Source organism: Hemicordylus capensis, chromosome 3, assembly GCF_027244095.1.
Source record: "Hemicordylus capensis ecotype Gifberg chromosome 3, rHemCap1.1.pri, whole genome shotgun sequence".
Classification (NCBI taxonomy): domain Eukaryota; kingdom Metazoa; phylum Chordata; class Lepidosauria; order Squamata; family Cordylidae; genus Hemicordylus; species Hemicordylus capensis.
This window is the reverse complement of record NC_069659.1, coordinates 492108-513052: the sequence shown is the minus strand read 5'-3', so window position 1 is coordinate 513052 and position 20945 is coordinate 492108. Positions and strand designations below refer to the sequence as shown.

General features: G+C 64.8%; 2 protein-coding genes across 5 annotated transcripts in view; both read right to left on the bottom strand.

Moving 5' to 3' along the window:
* The window catches only part of LOC128350065 (F-box/WD repeat-containing protein 7-like), a 66764-nt gene that overhangs the window by 36859 nt on the left and 8960 nt on the right, over window positions 1-20945 (bottom strand). The window lies entirely within an intron of this gene.
* Window positions 4121-20945, bottom strand: part of DCHS1 (dachsous cadherin-related 1) — a 46802-nt gene continuing 29977 nt past the window's right edge. For all 4 annotated transcript variants that reach the window (XM_053307677.1, XM_053307674.1, XM_053307676.1 and 1 more), the window contains exons 10-21: window positions 20025-20862; window positions 16915-17154; window positions 15198-15323; window positions 14647-14856; window positions 13333-14196; window positions 12870-12983; window positions 12022-12233; window positions 11742-11896; window positions 11019-11149; window positions 10417-10703; window positions 8580-8718; window positions 4121-8319 (exon numbers count right to left, since the gene is read on the bottom strand). In XM_053307677.1, coding sequence (XP_053163652.1) covers window positions 5759-8319; window positions 8580-8718; window positions 10417-10703; window positions 11019-11149; window positions 11742-11896; window positions 12022-12233; window positions 12870-12983; window positions 13333-14196; window positions 14647-14856; window positions 15198-15323; window positions 16915-17154; window positions 20025-20862 — 5877 coding nt within the window. In that variant the 3' untranslated portion in view covers window positions 4121-5758. The remainder of the gene's footprint in view (window positions 8320-8579; window positions 8719-10416; window positions 10704-11018; window positions 11150-11741; window positions 11897-12021; window positions 12234-12869; window positions 12984-13332; window positions 14197-14646; window positions 14857-15197; window positions 15324-16914; window positions 17155-20024; window positions 20863-20945) is intronic.

The following is a 20945-nucleotide window of genomic DNA, read 5'->3' as shown; positions in this document are numbered from 1 at the left end:
CGCTCGGCTGCCCGCCTCCGCGCGCTCGCCCTGTCCCCCCGCTGGTGCCCGAGCTGGGCCGCCCGCGAGGCAAGTGCCCGGCGCTGCTGGTGTGGGCGGGGAAAAGAAGAGCGGGCTGCACTGACCCCCCCCCCTTGGTGGGGGGAGATTTGGGAGGGGGCAATGGCCCCCTGGCCGGCCCCCCATCAAGCCGTTTGAAAGTTAGTCCCCCGCCCCAATACGAACTTGGTTTCCATGGCTGGCCGCTTCATGCGCAGCCCCAGGCCGCTTCTGCCCCCGCTGCATGTGCCCCCGCCCCAGTTCGGCTCCCCGGTCGCGGTGCGCGCGGGCGGACTCGTGTCTTCGGGCCGTGCAGTACCCGCATTGTTGTGAGAACAAGACCAGGCGCGGCGGAGAAGCGGGAGCGGGGGGGGGGGCGGGGGGGTTCCGCCTGCGCTGCTGGCCCCTCCCGGAAAGGCGCGAGGCGGCCTGAGCAGCGGCACCTTCTCGGGGTCCTCCTCCCCCCCCCCCCCGCCGACTGTCCAGCCTGCTCTGCCTGGCAATCAGCCGGCCTGGAGGAGCTGCTCCTAGGCGAGGAGGCGTCACGTGCTGCGTCTGGGGATTGTGTGAATGAACGGCGGTATAGACGTTTATCAAAAGAGAGACGCAACTTTTTGAACAGGGGTGTCTGCAGATGTGGCCGGAAAAGGCTGAGGCGGCGGGTGGGGAGGGACGCGCAGGAGCGAGGCCAGGCCCGGGGGGACCCCTCCTCCTCTCCGCTCAGGAGTCTCCCGGAAGTTCCCTCATTCTCGGCAAAAGACCAAGCGAGGGCAGAATGCGGACTCCACGCTGCAGGATGCCCCATGAGGACATCCCACCCCCCAACCTGGCCAGAGTTGCCAGGCCCCGCACCGGATTCCCGGTTGCAGCCGGATTTTAAGCATCCTCTCACCTGGATTGCTCAGACCGCCCGGCTTGCTTTCCCTTTTCTTTTTTTAGAGCTGAGCTCTAGCCCTCGTAGAAGCGGAGTTATGGAGCAAAACGTGCTCAGCCGCTGGACTCGGATTAAGAGAGGTCGAGCTCAGCACAGGAGGTTTCACTTGCACAAGCCCCGTCGTCCCCTGAGGAATGTGGCCTTGTTCGGTATCAGCAGGGAATCTCTTTCGGGCAGGTGAGAGGATCCTTTGCTTTGGCTGTGAATCACTGCCTGCCTACCAGGCTGTTTCAGGACTTGCTTGGCTTTACTTTCAATGCAGGCCTACTTAGCACCGTTGGTTCAATCAAATAAGTGTCTCTCAAATAAGTGTGTACAGAACTGCAGCCTTAATTAAAAAGCTGTGCAATTTTTTTTGGGGGGGGGGGTACTATTGCTGCTGTTAATATGTCAAGGAAAATGGTCAGGCAAAGATACCATCCCCAACGATTGTTGGTAGATATCCAGAGCAAATAGAAGTCAAATGGAAGGTGCAGCTGCTAATTTGCATATGCAAATTATTTGCAAGCCAATTTACATAATATGCCAAATAGGCACTGGGTTTCAGCAAAGTTCCTCATCAAAGGCTCCTGAGGAAACTTAGCAGTCATGGTATAAGGGGACAAGTACATGTGTGGATTGCTAACTGGTTGAAAGACAGGAAAGAGAGGGTAGGTATAAATGGAGAGTTTTCACAATGGAGGGAAGTAAGAAGTGAAGGTCCCCCAGGGAACTGTTCTGGGACTGGTGCTTTTTAATTTATTCATAAATGATCTAGAAGCAGGGGTAAGCAGCGATGTGGCCAAATTTGCAGATGATACCAAACTCTTCCGGGTAGTGAAATCCAAAACGGATTGTGAGCAGCTCCAAAAGGATCTCTCCAAACTGGGGGAGAGAAACTGGTTTTATGATTGAGAACCGCCCCGAGACTTTGGTTTGGGGTGGTATATATATATATGTATTAAATAAATAAATAAATATGTGGCTCAATGTTGGCAAGTGTCAACTGATGCACATTGGGATGAAAAACCCCAACTTCAAGTATAAGCTGATGGGATCTGAGCTGTCGGTGACGGACCAGGAGAGGGATCTTGGGGTCGTGGTGGACAGCAAGTTGAAAGTGTCAACTCAATGTGCAGCAGCTGTAAAAAAGGCCAATTCCATGCTAAGGATCATTAGGAAGGGGATTGAAAATAAAACGGCTAATATTATAATAGCCTTATACAAAACTATGGTGCGACCACACTTGGAGTACTGCGTACAGTTCTGGTCACCACATCTAAAGAAGGACATTGTTGAACTAGAAAAGGTGCAGAAGAGGGCAACCCAGATGACCAGGGGCCTAGAGCACCTTCCTTATGAGGCAAGACTACAACACCTGGGGCTTTTTAGTTTAGAAAAAAGACGACTGCGGGGAGACATGATAGAGGTCTATAAAATCATGCATGGTGTGGAGAAAGTGGAGAGAGAGGAATTCTTCTCCCTCTCCCATAACACAAGTCATCCCATGAAATTGATTGCCGGGAAATCTAGGACCAACAAACGGAAGTACTTTTTCACACAACACAGAATCCACTTGTGGAATTCTGTGCCATGAGATGTGGTGACAGCCATCAGCCTGGAAGGCTTGAAGAGGGGTTTGGATGACTTCCTGGAGGAGAGGTCTATCAACGGCTACTAGTCGGAGGGCTGTGGGCCACCTCCAGCCTCAAAGGCAGGATGCCTCTGAGTACCAGTTGCAGGGGAGTAACAGCAGGAGAGAGGGCATGCCCTCAACTCCTGCCTGTGGCTTCCAGTTCCATCTGGTGGGCCACTGTGCGAAACAGGATGCTGGACTAGGTGGGCTTCCTTGAGGGGCCTGATCCAGCAGGGCTCTTCTTACGTTCCAGCCCTCCATTGTGAAAAGTCTCCATCCATTCCTACCTTCGCTTTCCTGGCCTTCAGCCCAATCCAGCAGGGCTGTTTGTATGATCGGAAAGCCAGAACATGGCACCCCCTCCGCCCCACCACCGACTGCCCTGGGCTCCCCCTCCGGCCACATGCTCTGGCAAGGGTGGTGGGCAACCCCTTCCCCGGCACTGGTGCTCACGGAAGGGTGGCCTGGAGGGGCTGCAGCCGGGCAGGGCCACGGGGTGCGTGTTGGGCGGAGAGTCTGCGGGCAGCTGCCTGCCTCTGCTGGAGCCACCCACCAGCCCCACTCACTCCGGGCCCCATGTAAGTGCAAGGGGGGAGGCACGCTTGGGCCTGGTGGGGCCGAGGCGGCCTGCTTGGGGGTGGGGGGTGGTCCAGGGCCCCTTCTCCAGCCAAGAGGGGGTGGAAGTGCCCGGGGGGGGGGTCTGTCGGGATCCCCGGGGTCCAGGCAGGGCTGGCCGCCCGCAGTCAGTGCCTTTCCGTGTGATCCGGGGTCAGCCAGGCCGTGGCCCAGGTGACCTCCCCGTGGCAGGGAAGGGGCGGCTGCAGGCAGCACCCCTCCTCCGTGCTGGAGCCAAGCACTGGCAGGGCTCTCCAGGGATTGCTGAGCATGGCTGCAGCAGCTGGGCGTGTGGCTGGTGGCCTTGCCCGGTGGGGCGGGGGCTGCAGGGATTGTGTGGCTCTCAGGGTCCACTCTGCCGGAGCCACGGGCTGGGGTTGGGCAAGTGGGGGCTGCAGCCATGCCAGCCATGGAATCCGCCATGGGGTGACTCCGGGCCAGCCACTTCTCTCTCAGCCTAACCTACCTGGCAGGGTTGTTGTGAAGCTCAACCTAAATCATGTACCGTGTTCTGGGCTCTTCAGAGGAAGGATGTAGAAATGGAGGAAGCATCCAACAATGCTGCTTGCCTGCCAGGCACACCTGCGGAGCCTGCCGAACCTCGGGGGGCAGAAAAGTGAGCAGGAGAAGAACACATCCAAGGTCGTCTCAGGTACAGAATAGTCTGGAGGCAAGTCGGCGAGGAACGGCCCATCGGCTCTTCCCCCAACCGGGTCTGTTTCTGAGGACAACATTTGCTACATTTCAGAGTAATTGGGCTTGACCAGGAGAAAGAGAGCCTGTTTCCCAAGAACGAGGCATCGGAAGCGGTCAGTGAATGGGGCTTGCGCCTCCTCCTGTGACCCAGCACCTGACTGACACCCGCCTGCGCCTTCCCAGGGGCCCTCTCCCACCTGCTGCAGGGAACAGGCAGAGGCTGTAGAAACGTGGTGTGGTTTATTAAGGCATTACTTCAAAAAGTTGGCACTTGGGATCTGGTTCCCCCTCAGGGAGGGCCAGAGACTCATGCAGCTCAGGGGGGTACAAAAAGATACAAAGGTCGGAAAGGGGGTGCGGGTGGGGGGGGGAGACTACAATAAATAAAAGAGGCTCAGCCGGGGCGGAGGGGGGTGGGGGCCGGTGTGCTTTGGGTCTCTCCGGCTGAAGGGCCTCGTGGGCTCCGGCAGGCCGGCCTGGAGGGCACCCCTCTGCTTCCGGAGCCCTGGGCTGCTCAGGCAGCCTGCCCCACAGGATGTGCCTCCAGCCATGGAAGCCAGCCCGGCACAGCCCCCCCCGCCCCAGGCCTGGCTCTGCAGCTCTCGCCACCATGTTCCTGGCAGGAGTCTTCTGCTCTCAACAGCTGCATGGCAGGCAGAAATCCAGCCGGTGGAGCTTTCCCAGGAGTGCAGCCGCAGGCCCTGGGAAGGCCCGATGCACACGCAAGAGCTCTCCGGGGACTCTCCCTCCCGCTGGCCAGGCCCTCCTGCCTGCCTCCCCGCAACTCATGGCCAGTCCCTTCCTCTCCTGGCTGCCACTCCCATTGGCTAGGGCTGTCTGAGCCCCCCCCCACCGTGCCTGCCAGGCTTGCTCTCTACATGCAGGGACTCGGGATGGCTGGAGCCGGCACCTTGATCCATCCTGTGGCCGGCCTGGAGTGGGGGGCAGCCGGAGCTCCAAGCAAGGGCCTGTGGCTTCGGCAAGCGGCCGGTCGTTGGGCTGTGCAGGAGCCGCCACCCCCCCCGCCCAAGACAGGAGCGTGAAAGCTGCCCCTCCAGCTCAGGCCAGCTGCTGGGGGCCACCCTTCCTTCCTTCCTGGGCACCTGCGGGGCCTCCAGAGCAATGGAGGCGGAAGTGCCCTCTTCCCAGGCATGTGGGTGTGTGGGGGGGACCAGCCCCCCAAGGTCTGTGCAGACGCTGGTGTGCTCCATGCAATAAGAACAGGGTGTGGGGCTCCTGGGAGCCGGGGGGGGGGAGCTGGAGGAGGGGAGTGGGGCTGAGGGTGCCAGTCTGGCCAGGGAGAGCAGCCCCCCCCCCCGTGCCCTTTGTCGCATCTGCATCTCTTGACTGGTGCCCCCCCCGCGCCCCCCGCTCCTTTTGGCCGCCCACTAGGCAGTGGTGCCAAGTCTGTGAAGGTCTCGGGGGCTCATGATGCATCTCCACGCCATGGTGGCCACTCACTCCCCAGGAGTGGTTTGGGCCGGCAGAAATCCATCAAGTGGGTGCCAGGGAGGCAGTGGGGGCTGAGAGAGGCTCCGGGGGTGGGGGGCTCCACTCCCCCCACCCTGCACCCCGATCTGGCTGATCTAGCCGAGGCGCGGAGTGAAGCCGGGCTGCGTGCTGGAACTGTGCAGTGGGGGGAGGGGGCGCAGAGCACTCGTGGGGAGGGGGGCAACTGGTGTCCGTGACGGAGGGGCTGGAGGGCCGTGGTCCTTGCAGCCTGTGGGCAACGTCCTCTTGGCTCCAGCAGCCTCGGCGCTTCCCAGGGTGCTCCATCCGCCCCCTTCCCCTCCATCGCCCCCTGGGAGGCCGGCGGGTGTGTTCAGGGGGTCTCCCGGCCCCAGGAGGCAGAGGCCAGCCTAGATGCGGAGCTCTGCCTCTTCCGGGGTCTCCAAGGAGTGCTCGGTGCTGATGGCCGAGGCCGAGGGCCCCTGGGAGACCCCGAAGGGCGAGACCACCGGGGACCGGGCTGCCAGGGGGGACAGGGAGGGGGAGAAGCTGGGAGACATGGCGGCTGAGGAGAGGGAGCCCTCGTGGCTGAGGGGGGAACGGCGCAGCGAGGACAGGTGTGGGAATGCCCGCCCCACAGCGGGCTTAGGGGGCACGGACTTGGCGCCAGGGTGTGCCACCGAGGTGATGAGGGGCGGTGGGTCGATGCGGGGCTTGGGCTTGCTGGGGAAGGGCTGGCGCAAGGAGCTCTCATCCTTGAGGCGGGCGATCTCTGTGAAAACACTGGCCAGCGGCTGGAACTGGGGGCACCAGTTGAGCAGATAGTCCCAGCTGTAGCTCCCCCGCAGCTCCTCGTCACTGGCCACGATGGCTGTGAGGGAGCCGTCCACGCAGGGCTTGCCGTCCTCTGGGAAGGAGTAGTCTTTGGAGGAGGAGGAGGAGGAGGAGACACTGAGGCCACAGCCAGCACCCAGGTAGGCCCCACTGCTGCCACCGCCGCCTTCCCGGTAGAGCTGTGGGGGCTGCCCAGGCAGCAGCAGGCCGGCCCCCTTCCTGCTCTTGAACCAGTGGGCGGCGTCGAGGGCAGCGGGCTCACAGGAGACGTCGGAGAGCCGGTCGGCGTCCGTCTGGATGCCGGAGTCGGGCCCGCGGGCAGCCAGGTGCTCCTGCAGGGAAGAGGCGATGCTGGCCACGTGTGGGCACTCGTTGATCATGCGGATCTCGTCATCCTCGGCTGCCTCTGCGGAGCCTCGCCCGCTGGAGTGGGAGGGGTCCAGCGACCCGCCCCTGGCATAGGGGCCGGGGGGCTCCGGGCCGTAGCCAGGCAGTGCCTCGTGATACAGGCAGGTCCCACCAGGCAGGCCTGGCTCGGCGTGGCCCAGCTTCTGCATGGAGCCGCTCTGCTCGCAGGCCAGGTCCACCTCCTTGGGGCTGTGGCCTTGCCGAGCGCGTGCGAGGGCCAGCACAATGGCCACGGCTGCCAAGACCACCACCACGCCGAGGGAGGCGGCCACCGCCACCACCAGGAGCAAGTTGAAGTCAGGCGCCAGGCCAAAGGACGTGTGGGTCACATCGATGGTCACCTGGGTGGAGGCGGAGCGCGAGGCCGGCAGGGGGCCGTGGGCCTGCACCTCCAGCACCATCTCCCGGGGCTCTGGCATGGGAGGCCCCCCTGCGGGCACTTGGCTGTCCATGCGCAGGTAGAGGGTGCCGCTGGTCTGGTTGATCCCAAAGAAGGGGGACGGTCTGGTCAGGCTGTAGAGCACCACCCCGTCCGGGCCCTCGTCCTCGTCCGTGGCCATCACGTGGCCGATGGGCTGGCCGCGGCGGGCCCCTTCCGGCACCTCGAAGCTGAAGGCGGGGCTGAGGAAGACTGGCTCGTACTCGTCCTCCCCCGTCACCAGGACGCGCACGGTGGCCGTGGCAGAGGCGTTGCCGACATCCGTGGCCTGCACCAGCAGCTGGACGGCCTTGGTGCGCTCGTAGTCGAAGGGGAGGCGGGCGTGCAGCTCTCCGGAGCTGCTGTTGATGGCGAAGGCGTCCCAGCCCTCGGTCTGCCGCAGGCTGTAGCGCAGCTCCCCAAAGACCCCCACGTCGGGGTCCACTGCCCGCACGGTGGTGACCAGGCTGCCGGGCGGCAGGTTCTCTCGGAGACTGGTGCTCAGCACCTCGACCGGGAAGTAGGGGAGGTTGTCATTGACATCCTTCACCTCGATGGTGACGGACGTGAGGGCAAAGTGACCGCCGGCCCCGTCGGAGGCCTGCACCACCAGGGCGTGCTGGGCCTGGGCTTCGCAGTCCAGGGCCTTGGCCAGGCGGAGTGCCCCCGTGGATGGGTGCAGCTGGAAGAGGCCCCCGGGGTCTCCGGAGCTGATGCTGTAGCGCACCTGCCCATGGGGGCCCGAGTCTGGGTCGTGGGCAACCACCCGCAGCAGCTCCACGCCGGGGGCGGCACTCTCGCTCACAGCCATGTGGTAGGCGGGCCGCCCAAAGAGGGGAGGGTTGTCATTGACGTCCACCACCGTGAGCACCACCGGCACCACGGCGCTGTGCTGGGGCACTCCCCGGTCAGACACCACCACCGTCAGGTTGTAGACGGCCACAGCCTCGAAGTCGAGGGGCTCCACCAGCACCAGGGTGCTGACGCCTCCCACCCGGCCCTCCAGCTGGAAAGCGTGGCCGCTGTTGCCGCTGATGATGGCATAGTCCAGGGCTGCGTTCTCCCGGGCCACGTCTGCATCCACGGCCTCCAGGGTCAGCAAGGTGGTGCCTGGCCGCAGGTCCTCGGGCACGCAGGCGTTGTAGTGCGGCTTCAGGAAGCGAGGCCCGTGGTCGTTGACGTCCAGCACTTGGATCTGCACCGTGGTCCAGGCGGAGAGGCTGGGTGAGCCCCCATCCCGAGCCCCCACCAGGATGTCCAGTGTGGGGCACCCTGGCTCCAGGAGCAGAGGCTGCGTGGTGAACAGCGTCCCTGGAGGGCACGAAGAGCAGCAGTAAGGAGGGAGGGGTGGAGGAGCCCCGGGCCAAGGGGGCCAGAGCTCTGGGGGGCACCCTGGGCAGCAAGGAAGCAGCCCCATCCCAGCCCCTCCACACCCGCACAGGCCCAGATCCACAACCTGCCCCGCCCCCAACAAGGGCAGTTGGCCAGGTCTGGATGAAGGTGGTGACCAGCCCCGGCACACAGGATACGGGTGCGGACACCGTTGCTTCCCTGACTCCGGTGGCCCGTACCGTTACTGCTGTGGATGGCGAGGGCGTGGCTGGGCGTGGCCAATTCGTAGGTGACTTCTCCATTGGCGCCAGAGTCCAGGTCTGTGGCACTGAGGGTGAGGATGGTGCTGCCCGCTGGGGTGTGTTCGGGCAGCAGCACCTACGAGAGGAGGAGATCCGGGCAGTCCTGGGTATTTGCTGAGCAGCAGCAGCAGCAGCTGTGCATCCCAGGCTGGGGGAAGACCTTGCTGGGAGGGGGGCCTGCCCATCCCTCGGGGCCCTGGAAGAGCCTTGCCGCCGGGCTGGCCGTGGTGGCATGAGGGCGGGCTGGTGAGTCAAGGGGAGCTGGGCAAGAGCTCTCCTCCCAGGAACAGTCCCCACCCCGTCAACAGCATGGAAGGCACCAGCCAAGGGCCCTGGCTCCAGTTCTGCTAGCTTTGCCCTCCTGCATCCTAGAACTCGCAACACACACACACACACACACACCCCGCCAGTGGAAACTGCCCTGCTCCGGCTCCCGAGGCCTCCCTGGCGGCGGCGGCCACTCACGCGCCAGCAAGCGCCAGGGTTAGGGTGCTGCTTGTCTCATCAATGGCGGCCCAAAGAGGCTGAATTCAGTGCAGCAAGACCGACAGCCTCCACGGGGTCTCCAGGGCGCTTTCCGCATCACACGCTGCAACAGAGTCACAACATGCCCCTCCGCATTTCCCATGCTGTGACATCACAGTCGCTGTGCTGTCCCCAGGGTGCCGCCCATATTTCCCATGCCTCGATTCGGGTTTTAGTGATGCGTTATGGCCCTATTACGTGGTAAAAATGTTGCAGGGAAATGGCTGTATTTTTCCGTAGTAGGGAGGCTTGCAGTGGAGTTTACGCATTGGAGCGTGTTCTGGTGTGGACGGTTATCTTCATTGCTGAAATAAGTTTTATTTGACTGCTTCTTCCTGGCGGGGGGGGGGGGGGGGGGGGACAGGCGCTGCTTATGGCGGGTGGGGAATGTGTCCACGGCCATACTTGGGGTCTGTCCTCTGGGGCCTCGCAGCCCACCCTTGTTCTCCCCAGACCTTGGTCTGCTGAAGCCCTGCTGTGGCCCCCACTCCCTCTGGCCCGTCTGGCTTGCTCGGGGGTGGGGGTGGGAGGACTAGCTGCCCCACGGCTCCCTGCTTTGCCCGCTGCATCCCAGCGGCTGACGCTCTCCTTCCAGAGGGCACCTGGGGGGTGGGCTACCCGCCCTCCCTTTCGCAACCCCCTCCCCACTTGCAAAGACACTGCTTTCTGGGGGCCCTCTGCCCACCCAGCACTGACGGGGAGAGGAAGCAGCTGTGGTGGTGACAGCCCGGGCAGCTCCCGGGGCTCGCGAACCCAGTTGGGACCCAGACACCCCGCCCCCCCCCCGCGACGGCCAGTCCTAGAGGAGCCGCTGCTCTTGCTGCCGGCCCCAAACGGAGCAGCTGGAGGGGCAGATAAATGCATTTCAAGGAGAAGATGGACACTCCTGCCTTGAAAACACGTTGCAGTGGACAGAAAATATGAATGGCTCTCAGTCCACAGCGAAACACTGAACAACCCTTTACTCGCGGATGTAAACCACTGCACTATTCCGTCACACTTCGCCATGCTTGAACCGTTGCAAATCCCACAGTCCGGAAAACGCCCCGATGGCTTGGGAAGCCGCTCCTCCCGTGTGGTATGTTTCTGGGCCAGCCTCGCCGAGTAGAAGGGCTTGGCTCGGGGGTCGGGGGGGGGAGATCCGGGCCTCGGCCAGCCACACGCCTCCCTGCTTGGTGATGGACATTGGGGGTGGGAGGGGGGCCCTGGGGGGCTCTCGCGAGACACACCCCTCCCCTCCCCTGGGTACCTGGTACAGGGCCTGGGGAAAGACGGGCGCGTTGTCGTTCACGTCGTCCACCAGCACGGTGACGTTGGCTTCGGCCTCATGCTGGGAGTCGCTGGCGCGCACGGTCAGGGTGTAGCGGCTGCGCTGCTCATAGTCGAGCGGCGCCATCAGCAGGACACGCCCCCCGTAGCGCAGGATGCCGAAGGTGCCCCCGGCACTGCTGTCCAGCACCAGCAGGTAGGAGAGCTGCGGGCCGCAGTCCACATCGTTGCCCGTCACCATGGTGATCTCCGTGCCCAGCAGAGCGTCTGGGGGGGGAGGGAGGGGGGAGGGAGGGGGGCCCAGGTGAGGAAGCCGGCTCGGAGCCCCTGGCAGGTGGGGAGGAGCTGGGAGTCTGGCCGGCGGGGGGGGGGGAGCCAAAGGCTAGAGCTCCGGGCAACGGCCGGACGGGGAGGGCAACGGCCCCGCCTCCTGGGCTGGCCTGAGCCTTGCTCCAGCCGGGCCCTCCGGCCGTGCATGCTGCCGGGGCCACGGAGGCGGAGCCCGAAGAGGCCCCTGAGGCAAGCCCCTGCCTGCCCGCGGAGCCACAGCGCCCCCCCCGCCCCCCGCCAGCCCCTACTCACTCTCAGGCACCCGCACCTCCCAGGGCGCAGGGATGGTGGGGCTGTTGTCGTTGACGTCCATCACCACCACGGTGAGCGTGGCCGAGCCCACGAGGGGGGGGCTGCCCCTGTCTGTGGCCGTCAGCACCAGCCTGCAAGGAACACACACACACGCACACACAGAGGCTTCAGGGCCCCTGCAAGGGGGGGGCACAGCACAGAGGAGCGGGAGGCCCCCAGGCAAGGCCCCCAGCGTGGCCCAGAGCTCAGGGCCACCCGCCTCCCCACTGGCCGTCTGGGACTTCGCTTTGCTGCTGCTGTATATGCTGCTCTTCCACCAAAGTTCTCAAAGGATTGTTTATTATAGAAGAATAAACAATACATAAATGAGATGGTCCCCCATCCCCAAAGGGCTCACAGACTAAAAGGGAACCTCGGGCAGACCCCAGCCACGGCCACTGGAGGGATGCTGTGCTGGGGATGGAGAGGGCCAGTCGCTCCCCCCCAGCTCAAGAGGAGACCTTCGCCCCTTGGAAAGAAAGGTGTCTCTCTGCTCCGGAAGCAGGGGTTTGCTCGCTGTGGACTTGCCCTCGGGACACCGCGGGGGGGGGGGGGGGGCACGAGAGAGCAATGGTCTCGACACGATTTGCACAGAGAGGCCCGGGACTCGAAACGGCCTGGCCCAGCTCTCTCTCTCCTCGGGGGGGGGGGGGGGGAAGTGTCCCTATTGGGGGGGGGGCTTACCGTGTCTGGGCCCAGATCTCCCTGTCCAGAATGGCCGCTGTGGTGATGGCTCCTGTCTGGGGGTTGATGTGGTACAGTCCATTCATGGGTAGGGTCTGGTTGATCATGTACGTCACCTGGCCGTTGAGGCCCTGATCCAGGTCCTCGGCCACGACCTGCCGTCAGGGGAGAGCAGGAGTTCCAGACTCACCTCCCCCAGGTCCCCTTCCAGACCCGGCGGCTCCTCGGCCCCCTCCCTGCTCCAGGCCCTTCTGGGCGGCCCCTCCCCGCTGCCCGGTACCTGGATGACAGGTGAGTCGTAGCCCTGGGCCTCCCAGATGAAGGCCACGTAGTGCTGCAGCTGGAAGCGGGGCTGGTTGTCGTTGACGTCCTGCAGGTGGACGTTGACGGCCATGAAGCCGAAGGAGGTGGGGGTCTCTGCCTGGAGGACCAGGCGCAGGCGAGCGCTCAGCTCAAAGTCGAGGCTCCCGGGCCTGCGCACCGAGACCACACCTGGGGGGAGGAGGAGGAGGCCAAAGCCAAGAGGCTCGTTGCTGGGGACCTCTTGGCCGTGGGGGCAGGACCCACGTCGCTGAGGCGTGAAGGGCGGGGCTGGGTGGAGGTCCAGCACAGAGCCCGCTCCCCACTCCCCCGGCCCCCCAGTCTGGAGGTGGGGAGGCCCTCTGGGGCTCTCTCTGGGGCTGCGCTGGCAGGATTGCGCTGCCATCCTGACCAGTGCCAGGTGAAGCCGTCGGGCCAGGGGGCTCTGGGGAGGCGGCAGCAAGACAACAGGGTGGTCTCAAGCCAGGAGAGGGGCTGGCAGCCCAGAGGCCACAGAAGCCGAGACCTCCGCACTGCAGCCCCCACCCTTGGAGAGTGGGGCGGGGGCAGCAAGGAGGGGGAGGTCACCCCGCCCTGCCCGGAGGACAGGGAGCCACTCAGAGGGGGTGGGCCGGGGGCTCCCGGAGGCCGGAGGCAGCCGAGAGGCGGGACGCAGGAGCAGGCCGGGAAAGGCCAGGCCAGAGCCCAGAGGCAGAGCACCCCCCCACCGAGCGCCCGCTGCGTCCCCTGAGGCTGGGTGGGCGGCAGTGGCGGTGGGGCCTCCCCCTGCCATGCTGCCGCTGCCCTCCCGGGGCTCCCACCACGTACCTGAGCTGGGCTGGATGTGGAAGGCTCCCTTCTCGTTGCCACTGACGAGGCTGTAGGTGATCCGGCCGGACGAGCCTGCCGTGTGTGTGGCTGGGATGCTCACCACGGTGGTGCCTGGGGGGGGGGGGACAGAGCCATGGCCGCCAGCTGCGCAGTGGGCCCCGGCAGGAGCAGCAGGAGGAGGAGGGCCTGACCCAGAGGCCTGGCCCGGCTGTGGTGGACAGAGCATCCTCCGCGCCAAGGGCAGAGGGAAGGGGCAAACCGGGTGGCCGAGAGACCAGCCTGGGCATCTGCTCACAGCCAGCCGGACACGCCCAGCACCTGACCTGACCCACCATCACCTCCTGTGGCTTCACAAGCCCAAACCCGCCGGTGTGGGGCGGCTGGGAGGGGGCCGCCTAGAGGGAGCCGCCCCCTTGCCCTGGCCCGGCTCGCACGGTCCAGCGAGAGCCCGTCTGCATACCTGGGGCGGCGTTCTCGGGCAGCGCCACGTCGCTGGTGCCACGGGGGAAGCGCACTCCCCGGGAGCTCTCCTCTTGCAGGTGGATCACCACCACGCCTGTGGAGGAGAGCGGCGGCTCCCCCAGGTCGCTGGCCAGCACGAAGAGCGTGCGCTGCCGCGGGCTGAGCCCCGCCAGGGGCTGCAGCAGCTGGAGGGCTCCCGTGTAGCTGTTGATGGCGAAGGCTGGCGAGGGCGTGGCCAGGCGGTAGAGGATGGAGGCGTTGGCCCCCGCGTCGTGGTCTTCGGCACGGAGCGTGGCCACCACCCGCTTGGGAGGCGTGTTGCGGGGCAGCGTGACCGCCAGCGGGCTGAGGGGGAAGGCGGGGGCGTGGTCGTTGACGTCCTGCACGGTGACCGTGACCCGCACAGAGGCGCTCTGGGGGCTCAAGGGGGAGGAGTCCACCGCCCACGCCAGGAAGCTGTAGCCGGCCCGGCGCTCCCGGTCCAGGGGCTGGGTGCTGGTCAGGCGGCCCGACTCTGGCTCCACCTGGAAGGTGCCCAGGGACTCGTTCGCCAGGAAGTAGGAGACGTGGCCGTTGGGACCTTCGTCCGGGTCCAGGGCTTCCAGCTGCAGCACCAGGGCCCCCACGGGCAGGTCCTCCGGCACCTCCGCTGCGTAGGCTTCCTGGGCAAACTGGGGCGCGTTGTCGTTCAGGTCCAGCACTCGCACACGGACCTCCTGCCCGGCACAGCGGGGGGGCGCGCCGTGGTCGCAGGCCTCGACGGCCAGCACATAGGAGGCCACACGCTCCCGGTCCAGGCCCCGCGCTGTGGACAGCTGGCCGGAGGTGGGGTCCAGAGCAAAGTCCTCCTCAGGATCTCCGGCTGCAGGGAGGAGGAGGAGGAGGGGGGGGGAAGGGGCCGCTGGACGGGGGGGCGGCAGCACCCGCTGCGCAGAGAAAGCCTCCCCGAGCGATGCCAGCCACGCGGTCCCCCAACGGGGCAAAGGCCCCTCCCCTCCCAAGGGGGAAGGCAGGAAGCTGCCTGCAAGCGAGGCAGGGCCTTGGCGCTCCTGGCCCCTCCGTCTGCAGTGGGTCTCAGGCCAGAGCCCTTCCCGGGCCTACTGGGGGATGCTGCCAGGGAACGAGCCGGGGGAACTTCTGCCTGCCACCCGCAACAACGAGGCTGTCTGCACCCCTGTCCAGAACAGAGGGGAGGGAGGAGAGGCGCCATCCCTGGGGGGGGGGGCACGGAGCATGCCCATCATATGCCCGCGTTCTGCACCCGATACCGCCCACCCCGGCCACCTTGGCCCCCACTGTGGGGAATAGTCACCTGCCAAGCGGTAGGAGAGGTGCCTGTTCTCGCCCGCATCGTGGTCGGTGGCCCGCACAGCCATCAGTGCCACGTGGTTCTGGTTCTCAGGGACCTCCAAGGCATAAGCCTGCCTTTCGAAGGCTGGGGGGTGGTCGTTGTCATCAGCCACCAGCACCCGCACGGTTGCCTTGGCCTGGTGGGGGGGCAGGCCGCTGTCCCGGGCATACACTGCAGGGGAAAGGCAGGCTGTGAGCCCGGAAGGCACCAGGAGGGCCACCAACAGGCTGGCAAGCTGCCCGCCCCCCCCCCCGGGTGCAGGGATGACCCGGGACTGCTCCAAGCTGCCCGCCGTGCCCGTCTTCCCCTCTGACACTCCCCAGAAGGGGCGAGCCGTAGGCAGGGCCCCCCAGCCTGGTCTCTGACCCACCAGCCGGCCTCCTCCAGCCCTCTGAAGGCTGGCTGCCACTGGCAGGGGGGAGCCCCCCCAGGCCCCCCCCCCCCCGAGACACAGAAGAGCCGGACTTCTGGGGAGAGGCAGCCGGGCTTCCCTTCTGGCCAGGGCCCCTCACCTGTCAGCAGGTGCTCTGCGTGTTCTTCTCGGTCCAACGGGCGCCGAGTGCTGATCAGGCCCGTGTGAGGGTCAAGGGAGAAGTCGTCCCCAGAGACGCCCCCGTAGGACACCTGCCCGTTGGCTCCTGCAGAGAGACGCCCGCCAGGCACCGTGAAGGCCTCTGAGGCCGGTCTCCAAAGGGTCTGCCGTGCAAGGGGGGTCCTCCACCCAGCGCCCCCCACCCCTCGCCCTCCCACCCCCAGCGTGCACACCTCTTCCCCCCGACAGGCCCGGGCAGGGGCCCAGCCCAGAGGGAGGCCTGACCCAACCGGGCGGCGGCGGCTGCTGCTGCTGCCCCCCACGCCCGGCCCTGCGGCCCCTGAGCCCACTTCCTCTGCGGGGCACAGTCAGACGGCAGCCCTTGGAGGGGTGCTGAGCAGGCCTGTGGGTGCTGCCCCCCACCCCCCACGCAGGAGCCAGCAATGGCCGCGGGGTGCTGGGCTGGCTCTGCAGGGCTTGGGCTGCCCAGCCAGACACTCCAGGCGGCAGGCGGGGGGGGGGGGCAGAAAGTGGCGGCTTCCCACCCCAGCGCCTGACGCCGCCTCGGCACCAAGCCCCCCCATTCCGCTCCCACAAGCCCCACGGCCTAGACAGGGGGAGCAGGGGCTGGCGCGGGGGAGGGGGAGGGCCCCCCAAACAAAGCAGACTGCGGGGGGGGGCGTGTGGGGGGGCGGAGATATGCTCAGCAAGGGCAACGGGGCGGGAGGGCGTGCTGGTAGCCCCCCTGCCGCTGCCGCTGCCGCTGCCACGGATGCTGCAGCTGGGCCCCCAGGGTGGCTGCAGTTCCTCCCATTGGCCACCGGAGGGAGAAGGGAGCCCGGCTGGCGCAGTTGCCCGATGGCCACGGCGGCGGCTTCTGCTGCCCTGGAGGCTGCAAAGCACATCAGCCCAGGCGGGGAGGAGAGCGGAGGGGCCACCCACAGGCCAGCGGAGGGCTGGGGGGGTGCCCCACTGGGGGTGGCCGTGGCGGCCAAGTGGGCTGCCTCACTCCAAAGTGGCTCCAGGCATCGATGGCCCCAGAGACGGGCCCTAACCCAGACCTGGGCCGGTTGCTGCAAGGAGGGCATTTTCTCTGTGTGTGTGTGTGTGTTGGTGGCAAGGCCCAGCGGAGCTCCCCCCCCCGCAAGGAATGAGAGGCTGGAATAGCTGGGAGAGGCCATTCCAAGGGGGGGTCTGGAGGGAGTTCTTTGTGCAGATGCTGGCTTTTTTGTCTCTTCTTTGGTGGGCGGGCGGGCACAGTCCCTCTGCCTCCAAGGGGCCTTGACCCATGGCTGTTGGACAGCTTCTTTGCCCCGGGGGGGGGGTCAGACAATGAGTGTCCCTCCAGAGAAGCAGCTCCTCCCCTGCCCTCCCCATGGTTGAACTCAGTGTACACTTACTGCAAGTGTACCGCAAGTACACTTACTGGCTTGACAGTTAACTCGGCCAAAATCAACTGGGCATACTTCAGAAGAAATACTTGCAGGGTGGAAGTGTGAACATGAACCCTAGAGTCATGTCTCTCTCAGAAACCTACAGATGCGAAGCAAGGCTCCCCTCCCCTTGAAATTCATTTTTTGCCTTCGGCCACTCTCCCCCCCTCCCCCCGCCGCAAATACTTTTTCTGGGGCACCACTGAAGACCACCCTGGGAACTGCTCGTCCGCTTGCGGGGGGGGGGGGCAGGCTCTTTCTTACCCAAGTCGTGGTCGGTGGCACGCAGCTGCAGCACAGAGACACCCGGGGGCAGGTTCTCGGCCAAGCTGACCTCGTAACTGCTCCTCTCAAAGGCCGGCGCCTCATCATTCACGTCCAGCACGTGCACCAGGAGCAGCTGCGTGGCAGAACGCCGGGGGGAGCCATGGTCGCTGGCAAGCACGGTCAAGTTGTGCTGGGCCACCTCTTCCCGGTCCAAAGCCCTTACGATGGACAAAGCCCCTGAGAGGAGAAGACGAGGCAGACAGGGGAGCCTTGCCTGAGCTCATGAGGCAATCCTTCCATTTTGGAGACGAGGACAAGGCAGAGACCATGACGCTCAAAAACGGGGCAATACATATAGAAAGGCGAAACCCTAAACGGATGTTGTCATGATCAAAAATGGGGGTGGAATACAAGATCCCCTCCTCTAGCTGTGAGGAGTCCTGGGGAGGCGGCCACCATATTCTGGGAAACTAAAGTGGGAAACCCCTCCCTACAAGAAAAGCGTGAGCAGTCTCAGGCCTTTGGGAGCATGTGACTAGGGCGGGACCCAAGAAGGAGTGACACTCTAGCTATAACAAGGATGCATTAATACTTGGATGATCAGGAAAACTATCGAGGCAGTAACAACCATTGCTTCCATTCAAGTAAAACCCTTCCCCAGGAACTACAAGAACCATGCAGTCAGATCCAAGCACTTAAGCAAGAATACATTTCCTGATGCTTCTAGCTAAACTGGTCCCTCTCCTTCCTACTGACTTCCAGGTAAGCAACTTCCAGCTGATTCCCAGCCCAAGGCTGTTAGGCTCCCTTTGTCCGAGAGCAGTTGCTGATCAGAGGCCTCCAGGGAAGAACTCCCACCCCCCCTCCCCGGCTCCTCTATAGGCTGTTGTGCAGGAAAACCTGCCCCTCCCTCGGGATTGGGCCACGGGGATGTGGTTCTCCGGGGCTCTGGGGTCTAGGCCCGCCTTCCCAGCAGTCACTCTAACGGAGGCGTAGTCCTCCCTCTGACTCTCACGACAGACCACGGTCCGTCTAGCTCTGTGTTCTGCAGCTTGGGCTGTGAGGCCGAGAAGGGGTTAATCGTCACTAGCCATCATTCCCCAGACCCCAATGAGGCTCTGGGACGGGGTGAGCCACGTGTGGCTCTCCAGAGGCTGCTGCTCCCACCCCTCCCAGCCAGCCCATCGGGAGAGCCACAGCCGGGGCCTCCCCTGCAGGAAGAGAGGCTCTCTCCCCCTCCCCCCGTGGAAATGCTGCGGCACCAAGCAACCCCTCCCCTCCCCTCCCCAGGCAGCGCGTCTCCTCCTTGCTGTCTCCCCAAGGCAGGCACAGATCCGGGTCCCCACACTTCCTCCCTCCCTCCCAGGCACCCTACACTTAAGAAGAACTGGCTGGGGTCAGCAGCAACGTGGACGCGTTGGCAGAAGGCAAAACCCAACGTGGATGGCGAAGAAAAACTCCACCAGCATCTCCCCTCACGGGGCAAAAGGCAAACTCCATGCCAGGGATCCCAAAGAAAGGGGCTGAAAGCAAACTGCAATGCCTTCTGCAAAGGCAAGGCCACACCGGGCATACTCAAGAGAGTGGCTGCCGCTCCCTGAGGGTATTGCAGAGCTTGCAAAGATGCAGCAGAAGGCAACGGAAGCCCCCTAAGAGGAAGGGCTAGGGCCACGGAGGGCGCTTAGTCGAGGGAGAGGGTGGCTAAGGGGTCATGACAGAGCTCTATAAAATGATGCACAGTGTGGAGAAAGTGTGTGTGTGTGGGGGGGGGCGGGCGGTGTTTCCCCCTCCTCCAGCACCCTAGAAGTTGGGTTCGTGCAAGGACGGCTTGCCAGGAGCGTCAGGGGAGAAAGCACTTCTTCAGACAGCCCCCAAACGCGTCTGTGGGATTTGCTGCCACAGGATGTGACGAGGCCACGAGTGGAGGGGCTTCCAGAGCGGATTCCGCCAAGGCGGGGAGGAGGGAGCAGCACTCGTCTGTCTGTGGCTCTTGGCCTCGATGGCCCCAGGCGCAGAGGCAGAGGCCGCCTCCGAAGACCAGCTGGCAGCTAGCAGAGCATCTTGCTCGGAGGCCTCGGAATGGCTGGACCAGGGGGGCCAAACCCAGCAGGGGCTCTTCTGCGACTCCGACTCCGACCCGAATCCAGCGGGGCAAATAAGCCCCCTGCCTCTATGACGCTGTGCTGAAGGCTTTTGTGGAGGCAGTGAAGCCCCTGCCCCTCTTTGCCCAAGCAGGCACTCTCTGAGCATGCGGGCAAATCCTCCCTCTGCAGAGGCAAGTGGCTAGAATCTCGGCATCCTTCAAGCCTTGCCGGCTAAAGCAACAGGCCCCGCTCCACCTGCGACTGAGAACTGGATTAGGGCATCTCCAGTGGAAGTGCTACTAGGCATGGGTGGCCGGGGGGGGTGGGGGGAGCACGGGATGCCTGGAGGAAACCGGGGGCATTTCTAGGTGGGGAAATATTCAGCCTGGAAAGAGAAACGGTTTGCCTCCCCCCGCTCCTCTCTGTCCAGAATGATCACGGAGCCCCCCTGCAGGCAGCTCGACCAGGCCTTGAAAACGCAGCATTCTGAATGGATGGGAAACACAGACGGACGAGAGCCGCGGAGCACAGCGGCCAACCACTTGGCAGCAGCCAGCCGGGCACCCCTCGCTGTGCAGCCAAATGCGCCGAACCTGTGAAGGCAGGACAGGAGCGCCGGGCGGGGGGGGGGGAGGAGCAGCGCAGCCCCCGCTTCCGCTAGGATGGACATGCCACGAGGCAGCCAAAGGTTTGCAAAGCAGTTGACACAGGAAAGTGGTGGGGGGGGGAGGGAGGGGTTCCCTGTCTCCACGTGGCCCACCATCTGAAAAGAACCACACGGGCCTTGGGGTTCAGTGCGCAGAAGAGTGACTGGCTGGCAGGGGGCTGCGCTGGGACTGGATCGGTCCAGTTGCTCCCCCCGCCCCCACTTCACACAAAGGGCCTCCCCGCTCTGAAAGGTGCCTCTCTCACAGGGGTCCCTCGGTGGACCTCCGAGAGGCTGCTGCAGCCTGTCTTTGCCAAACGCTCTGTGTCTTCCTTCGCCTGCAGGCCCCCCTTCATCGTCCCGCCTGCCCTGCTCACCTGTGCTGGGATTGAGGTGGAACCTCCCGTCGGCGTTCCCGGCACGCAGGAGGTAGCTGACGCGTCCGTTCTCCCCCAGGTCGTGGTCCCTGGCCACCACTTGCAGCAGCAGGAAGCCGGTGGGCTGGTCTTCAGGCACGGTGACCTGCGACGGGGAGAGGAACTCGGGGGCGTTGTCGTTCTCGTCCATGACGAAGACGTGGGCCGTGACGGCGGCCGAGTGGCGCTGGCTGGCGTTGAGCGCCTGGTCCGTGGCCTCCACCACCAGCAGGTAGGCGGACTGGGCTTCGCGGTCTAGCGCCCCCTGCAGGCGCAGCTCCCCACTCTGCGCGTCCAGCCAGAAGGGCAGCCGCGGCGCTCCCCGGGGCAGGAGGCGGTAGTGCAGCTGGCTGTTGGGGCCGGAGCCGTCGCCATCCAGCGCCTGGAAGGTGAAGAGGGAGCTGCCGGGGGTGGCGCTCTCAGACACCACGACGGTCACGGGGTCCTGGGGCCAGGCGGGCACGTGGTCGTTGCGGTCCTGCACATGAATCTCCACCAAGACCAGCCGCTGGCTGAGGTAGCCCTGCAAGGCGTCTTCCACACTCACTTGCAAGGTGTGCCGCATCCCGGCCTCATAGTCCAGCTCCTGTGCCACGTAGATGTCTCCCGTGGCAGCATCCACCACAAAGAGACCCTCCCCGCTGCCGCCCCCCACCAGCATGTAGGTCGCCTGCCCCTGCGAGCGGGGCTCGGCTGGAGCCACAGAGCCAAGGATGGAGCCGGGCTGCAGACCCTCCACAGGGCAGAGAGTCAGCACCGTGGTATCAGGCCAGGGAAGCAGGTGGGCTGTGGACACCACCTGCGGGGAGAGAGAGCACGGAGGGGGAGGTCAGGAGGGGGCCCCCGGGCCAAGCCAGGCACGGAGGGCGGAAGGGCCGTCGG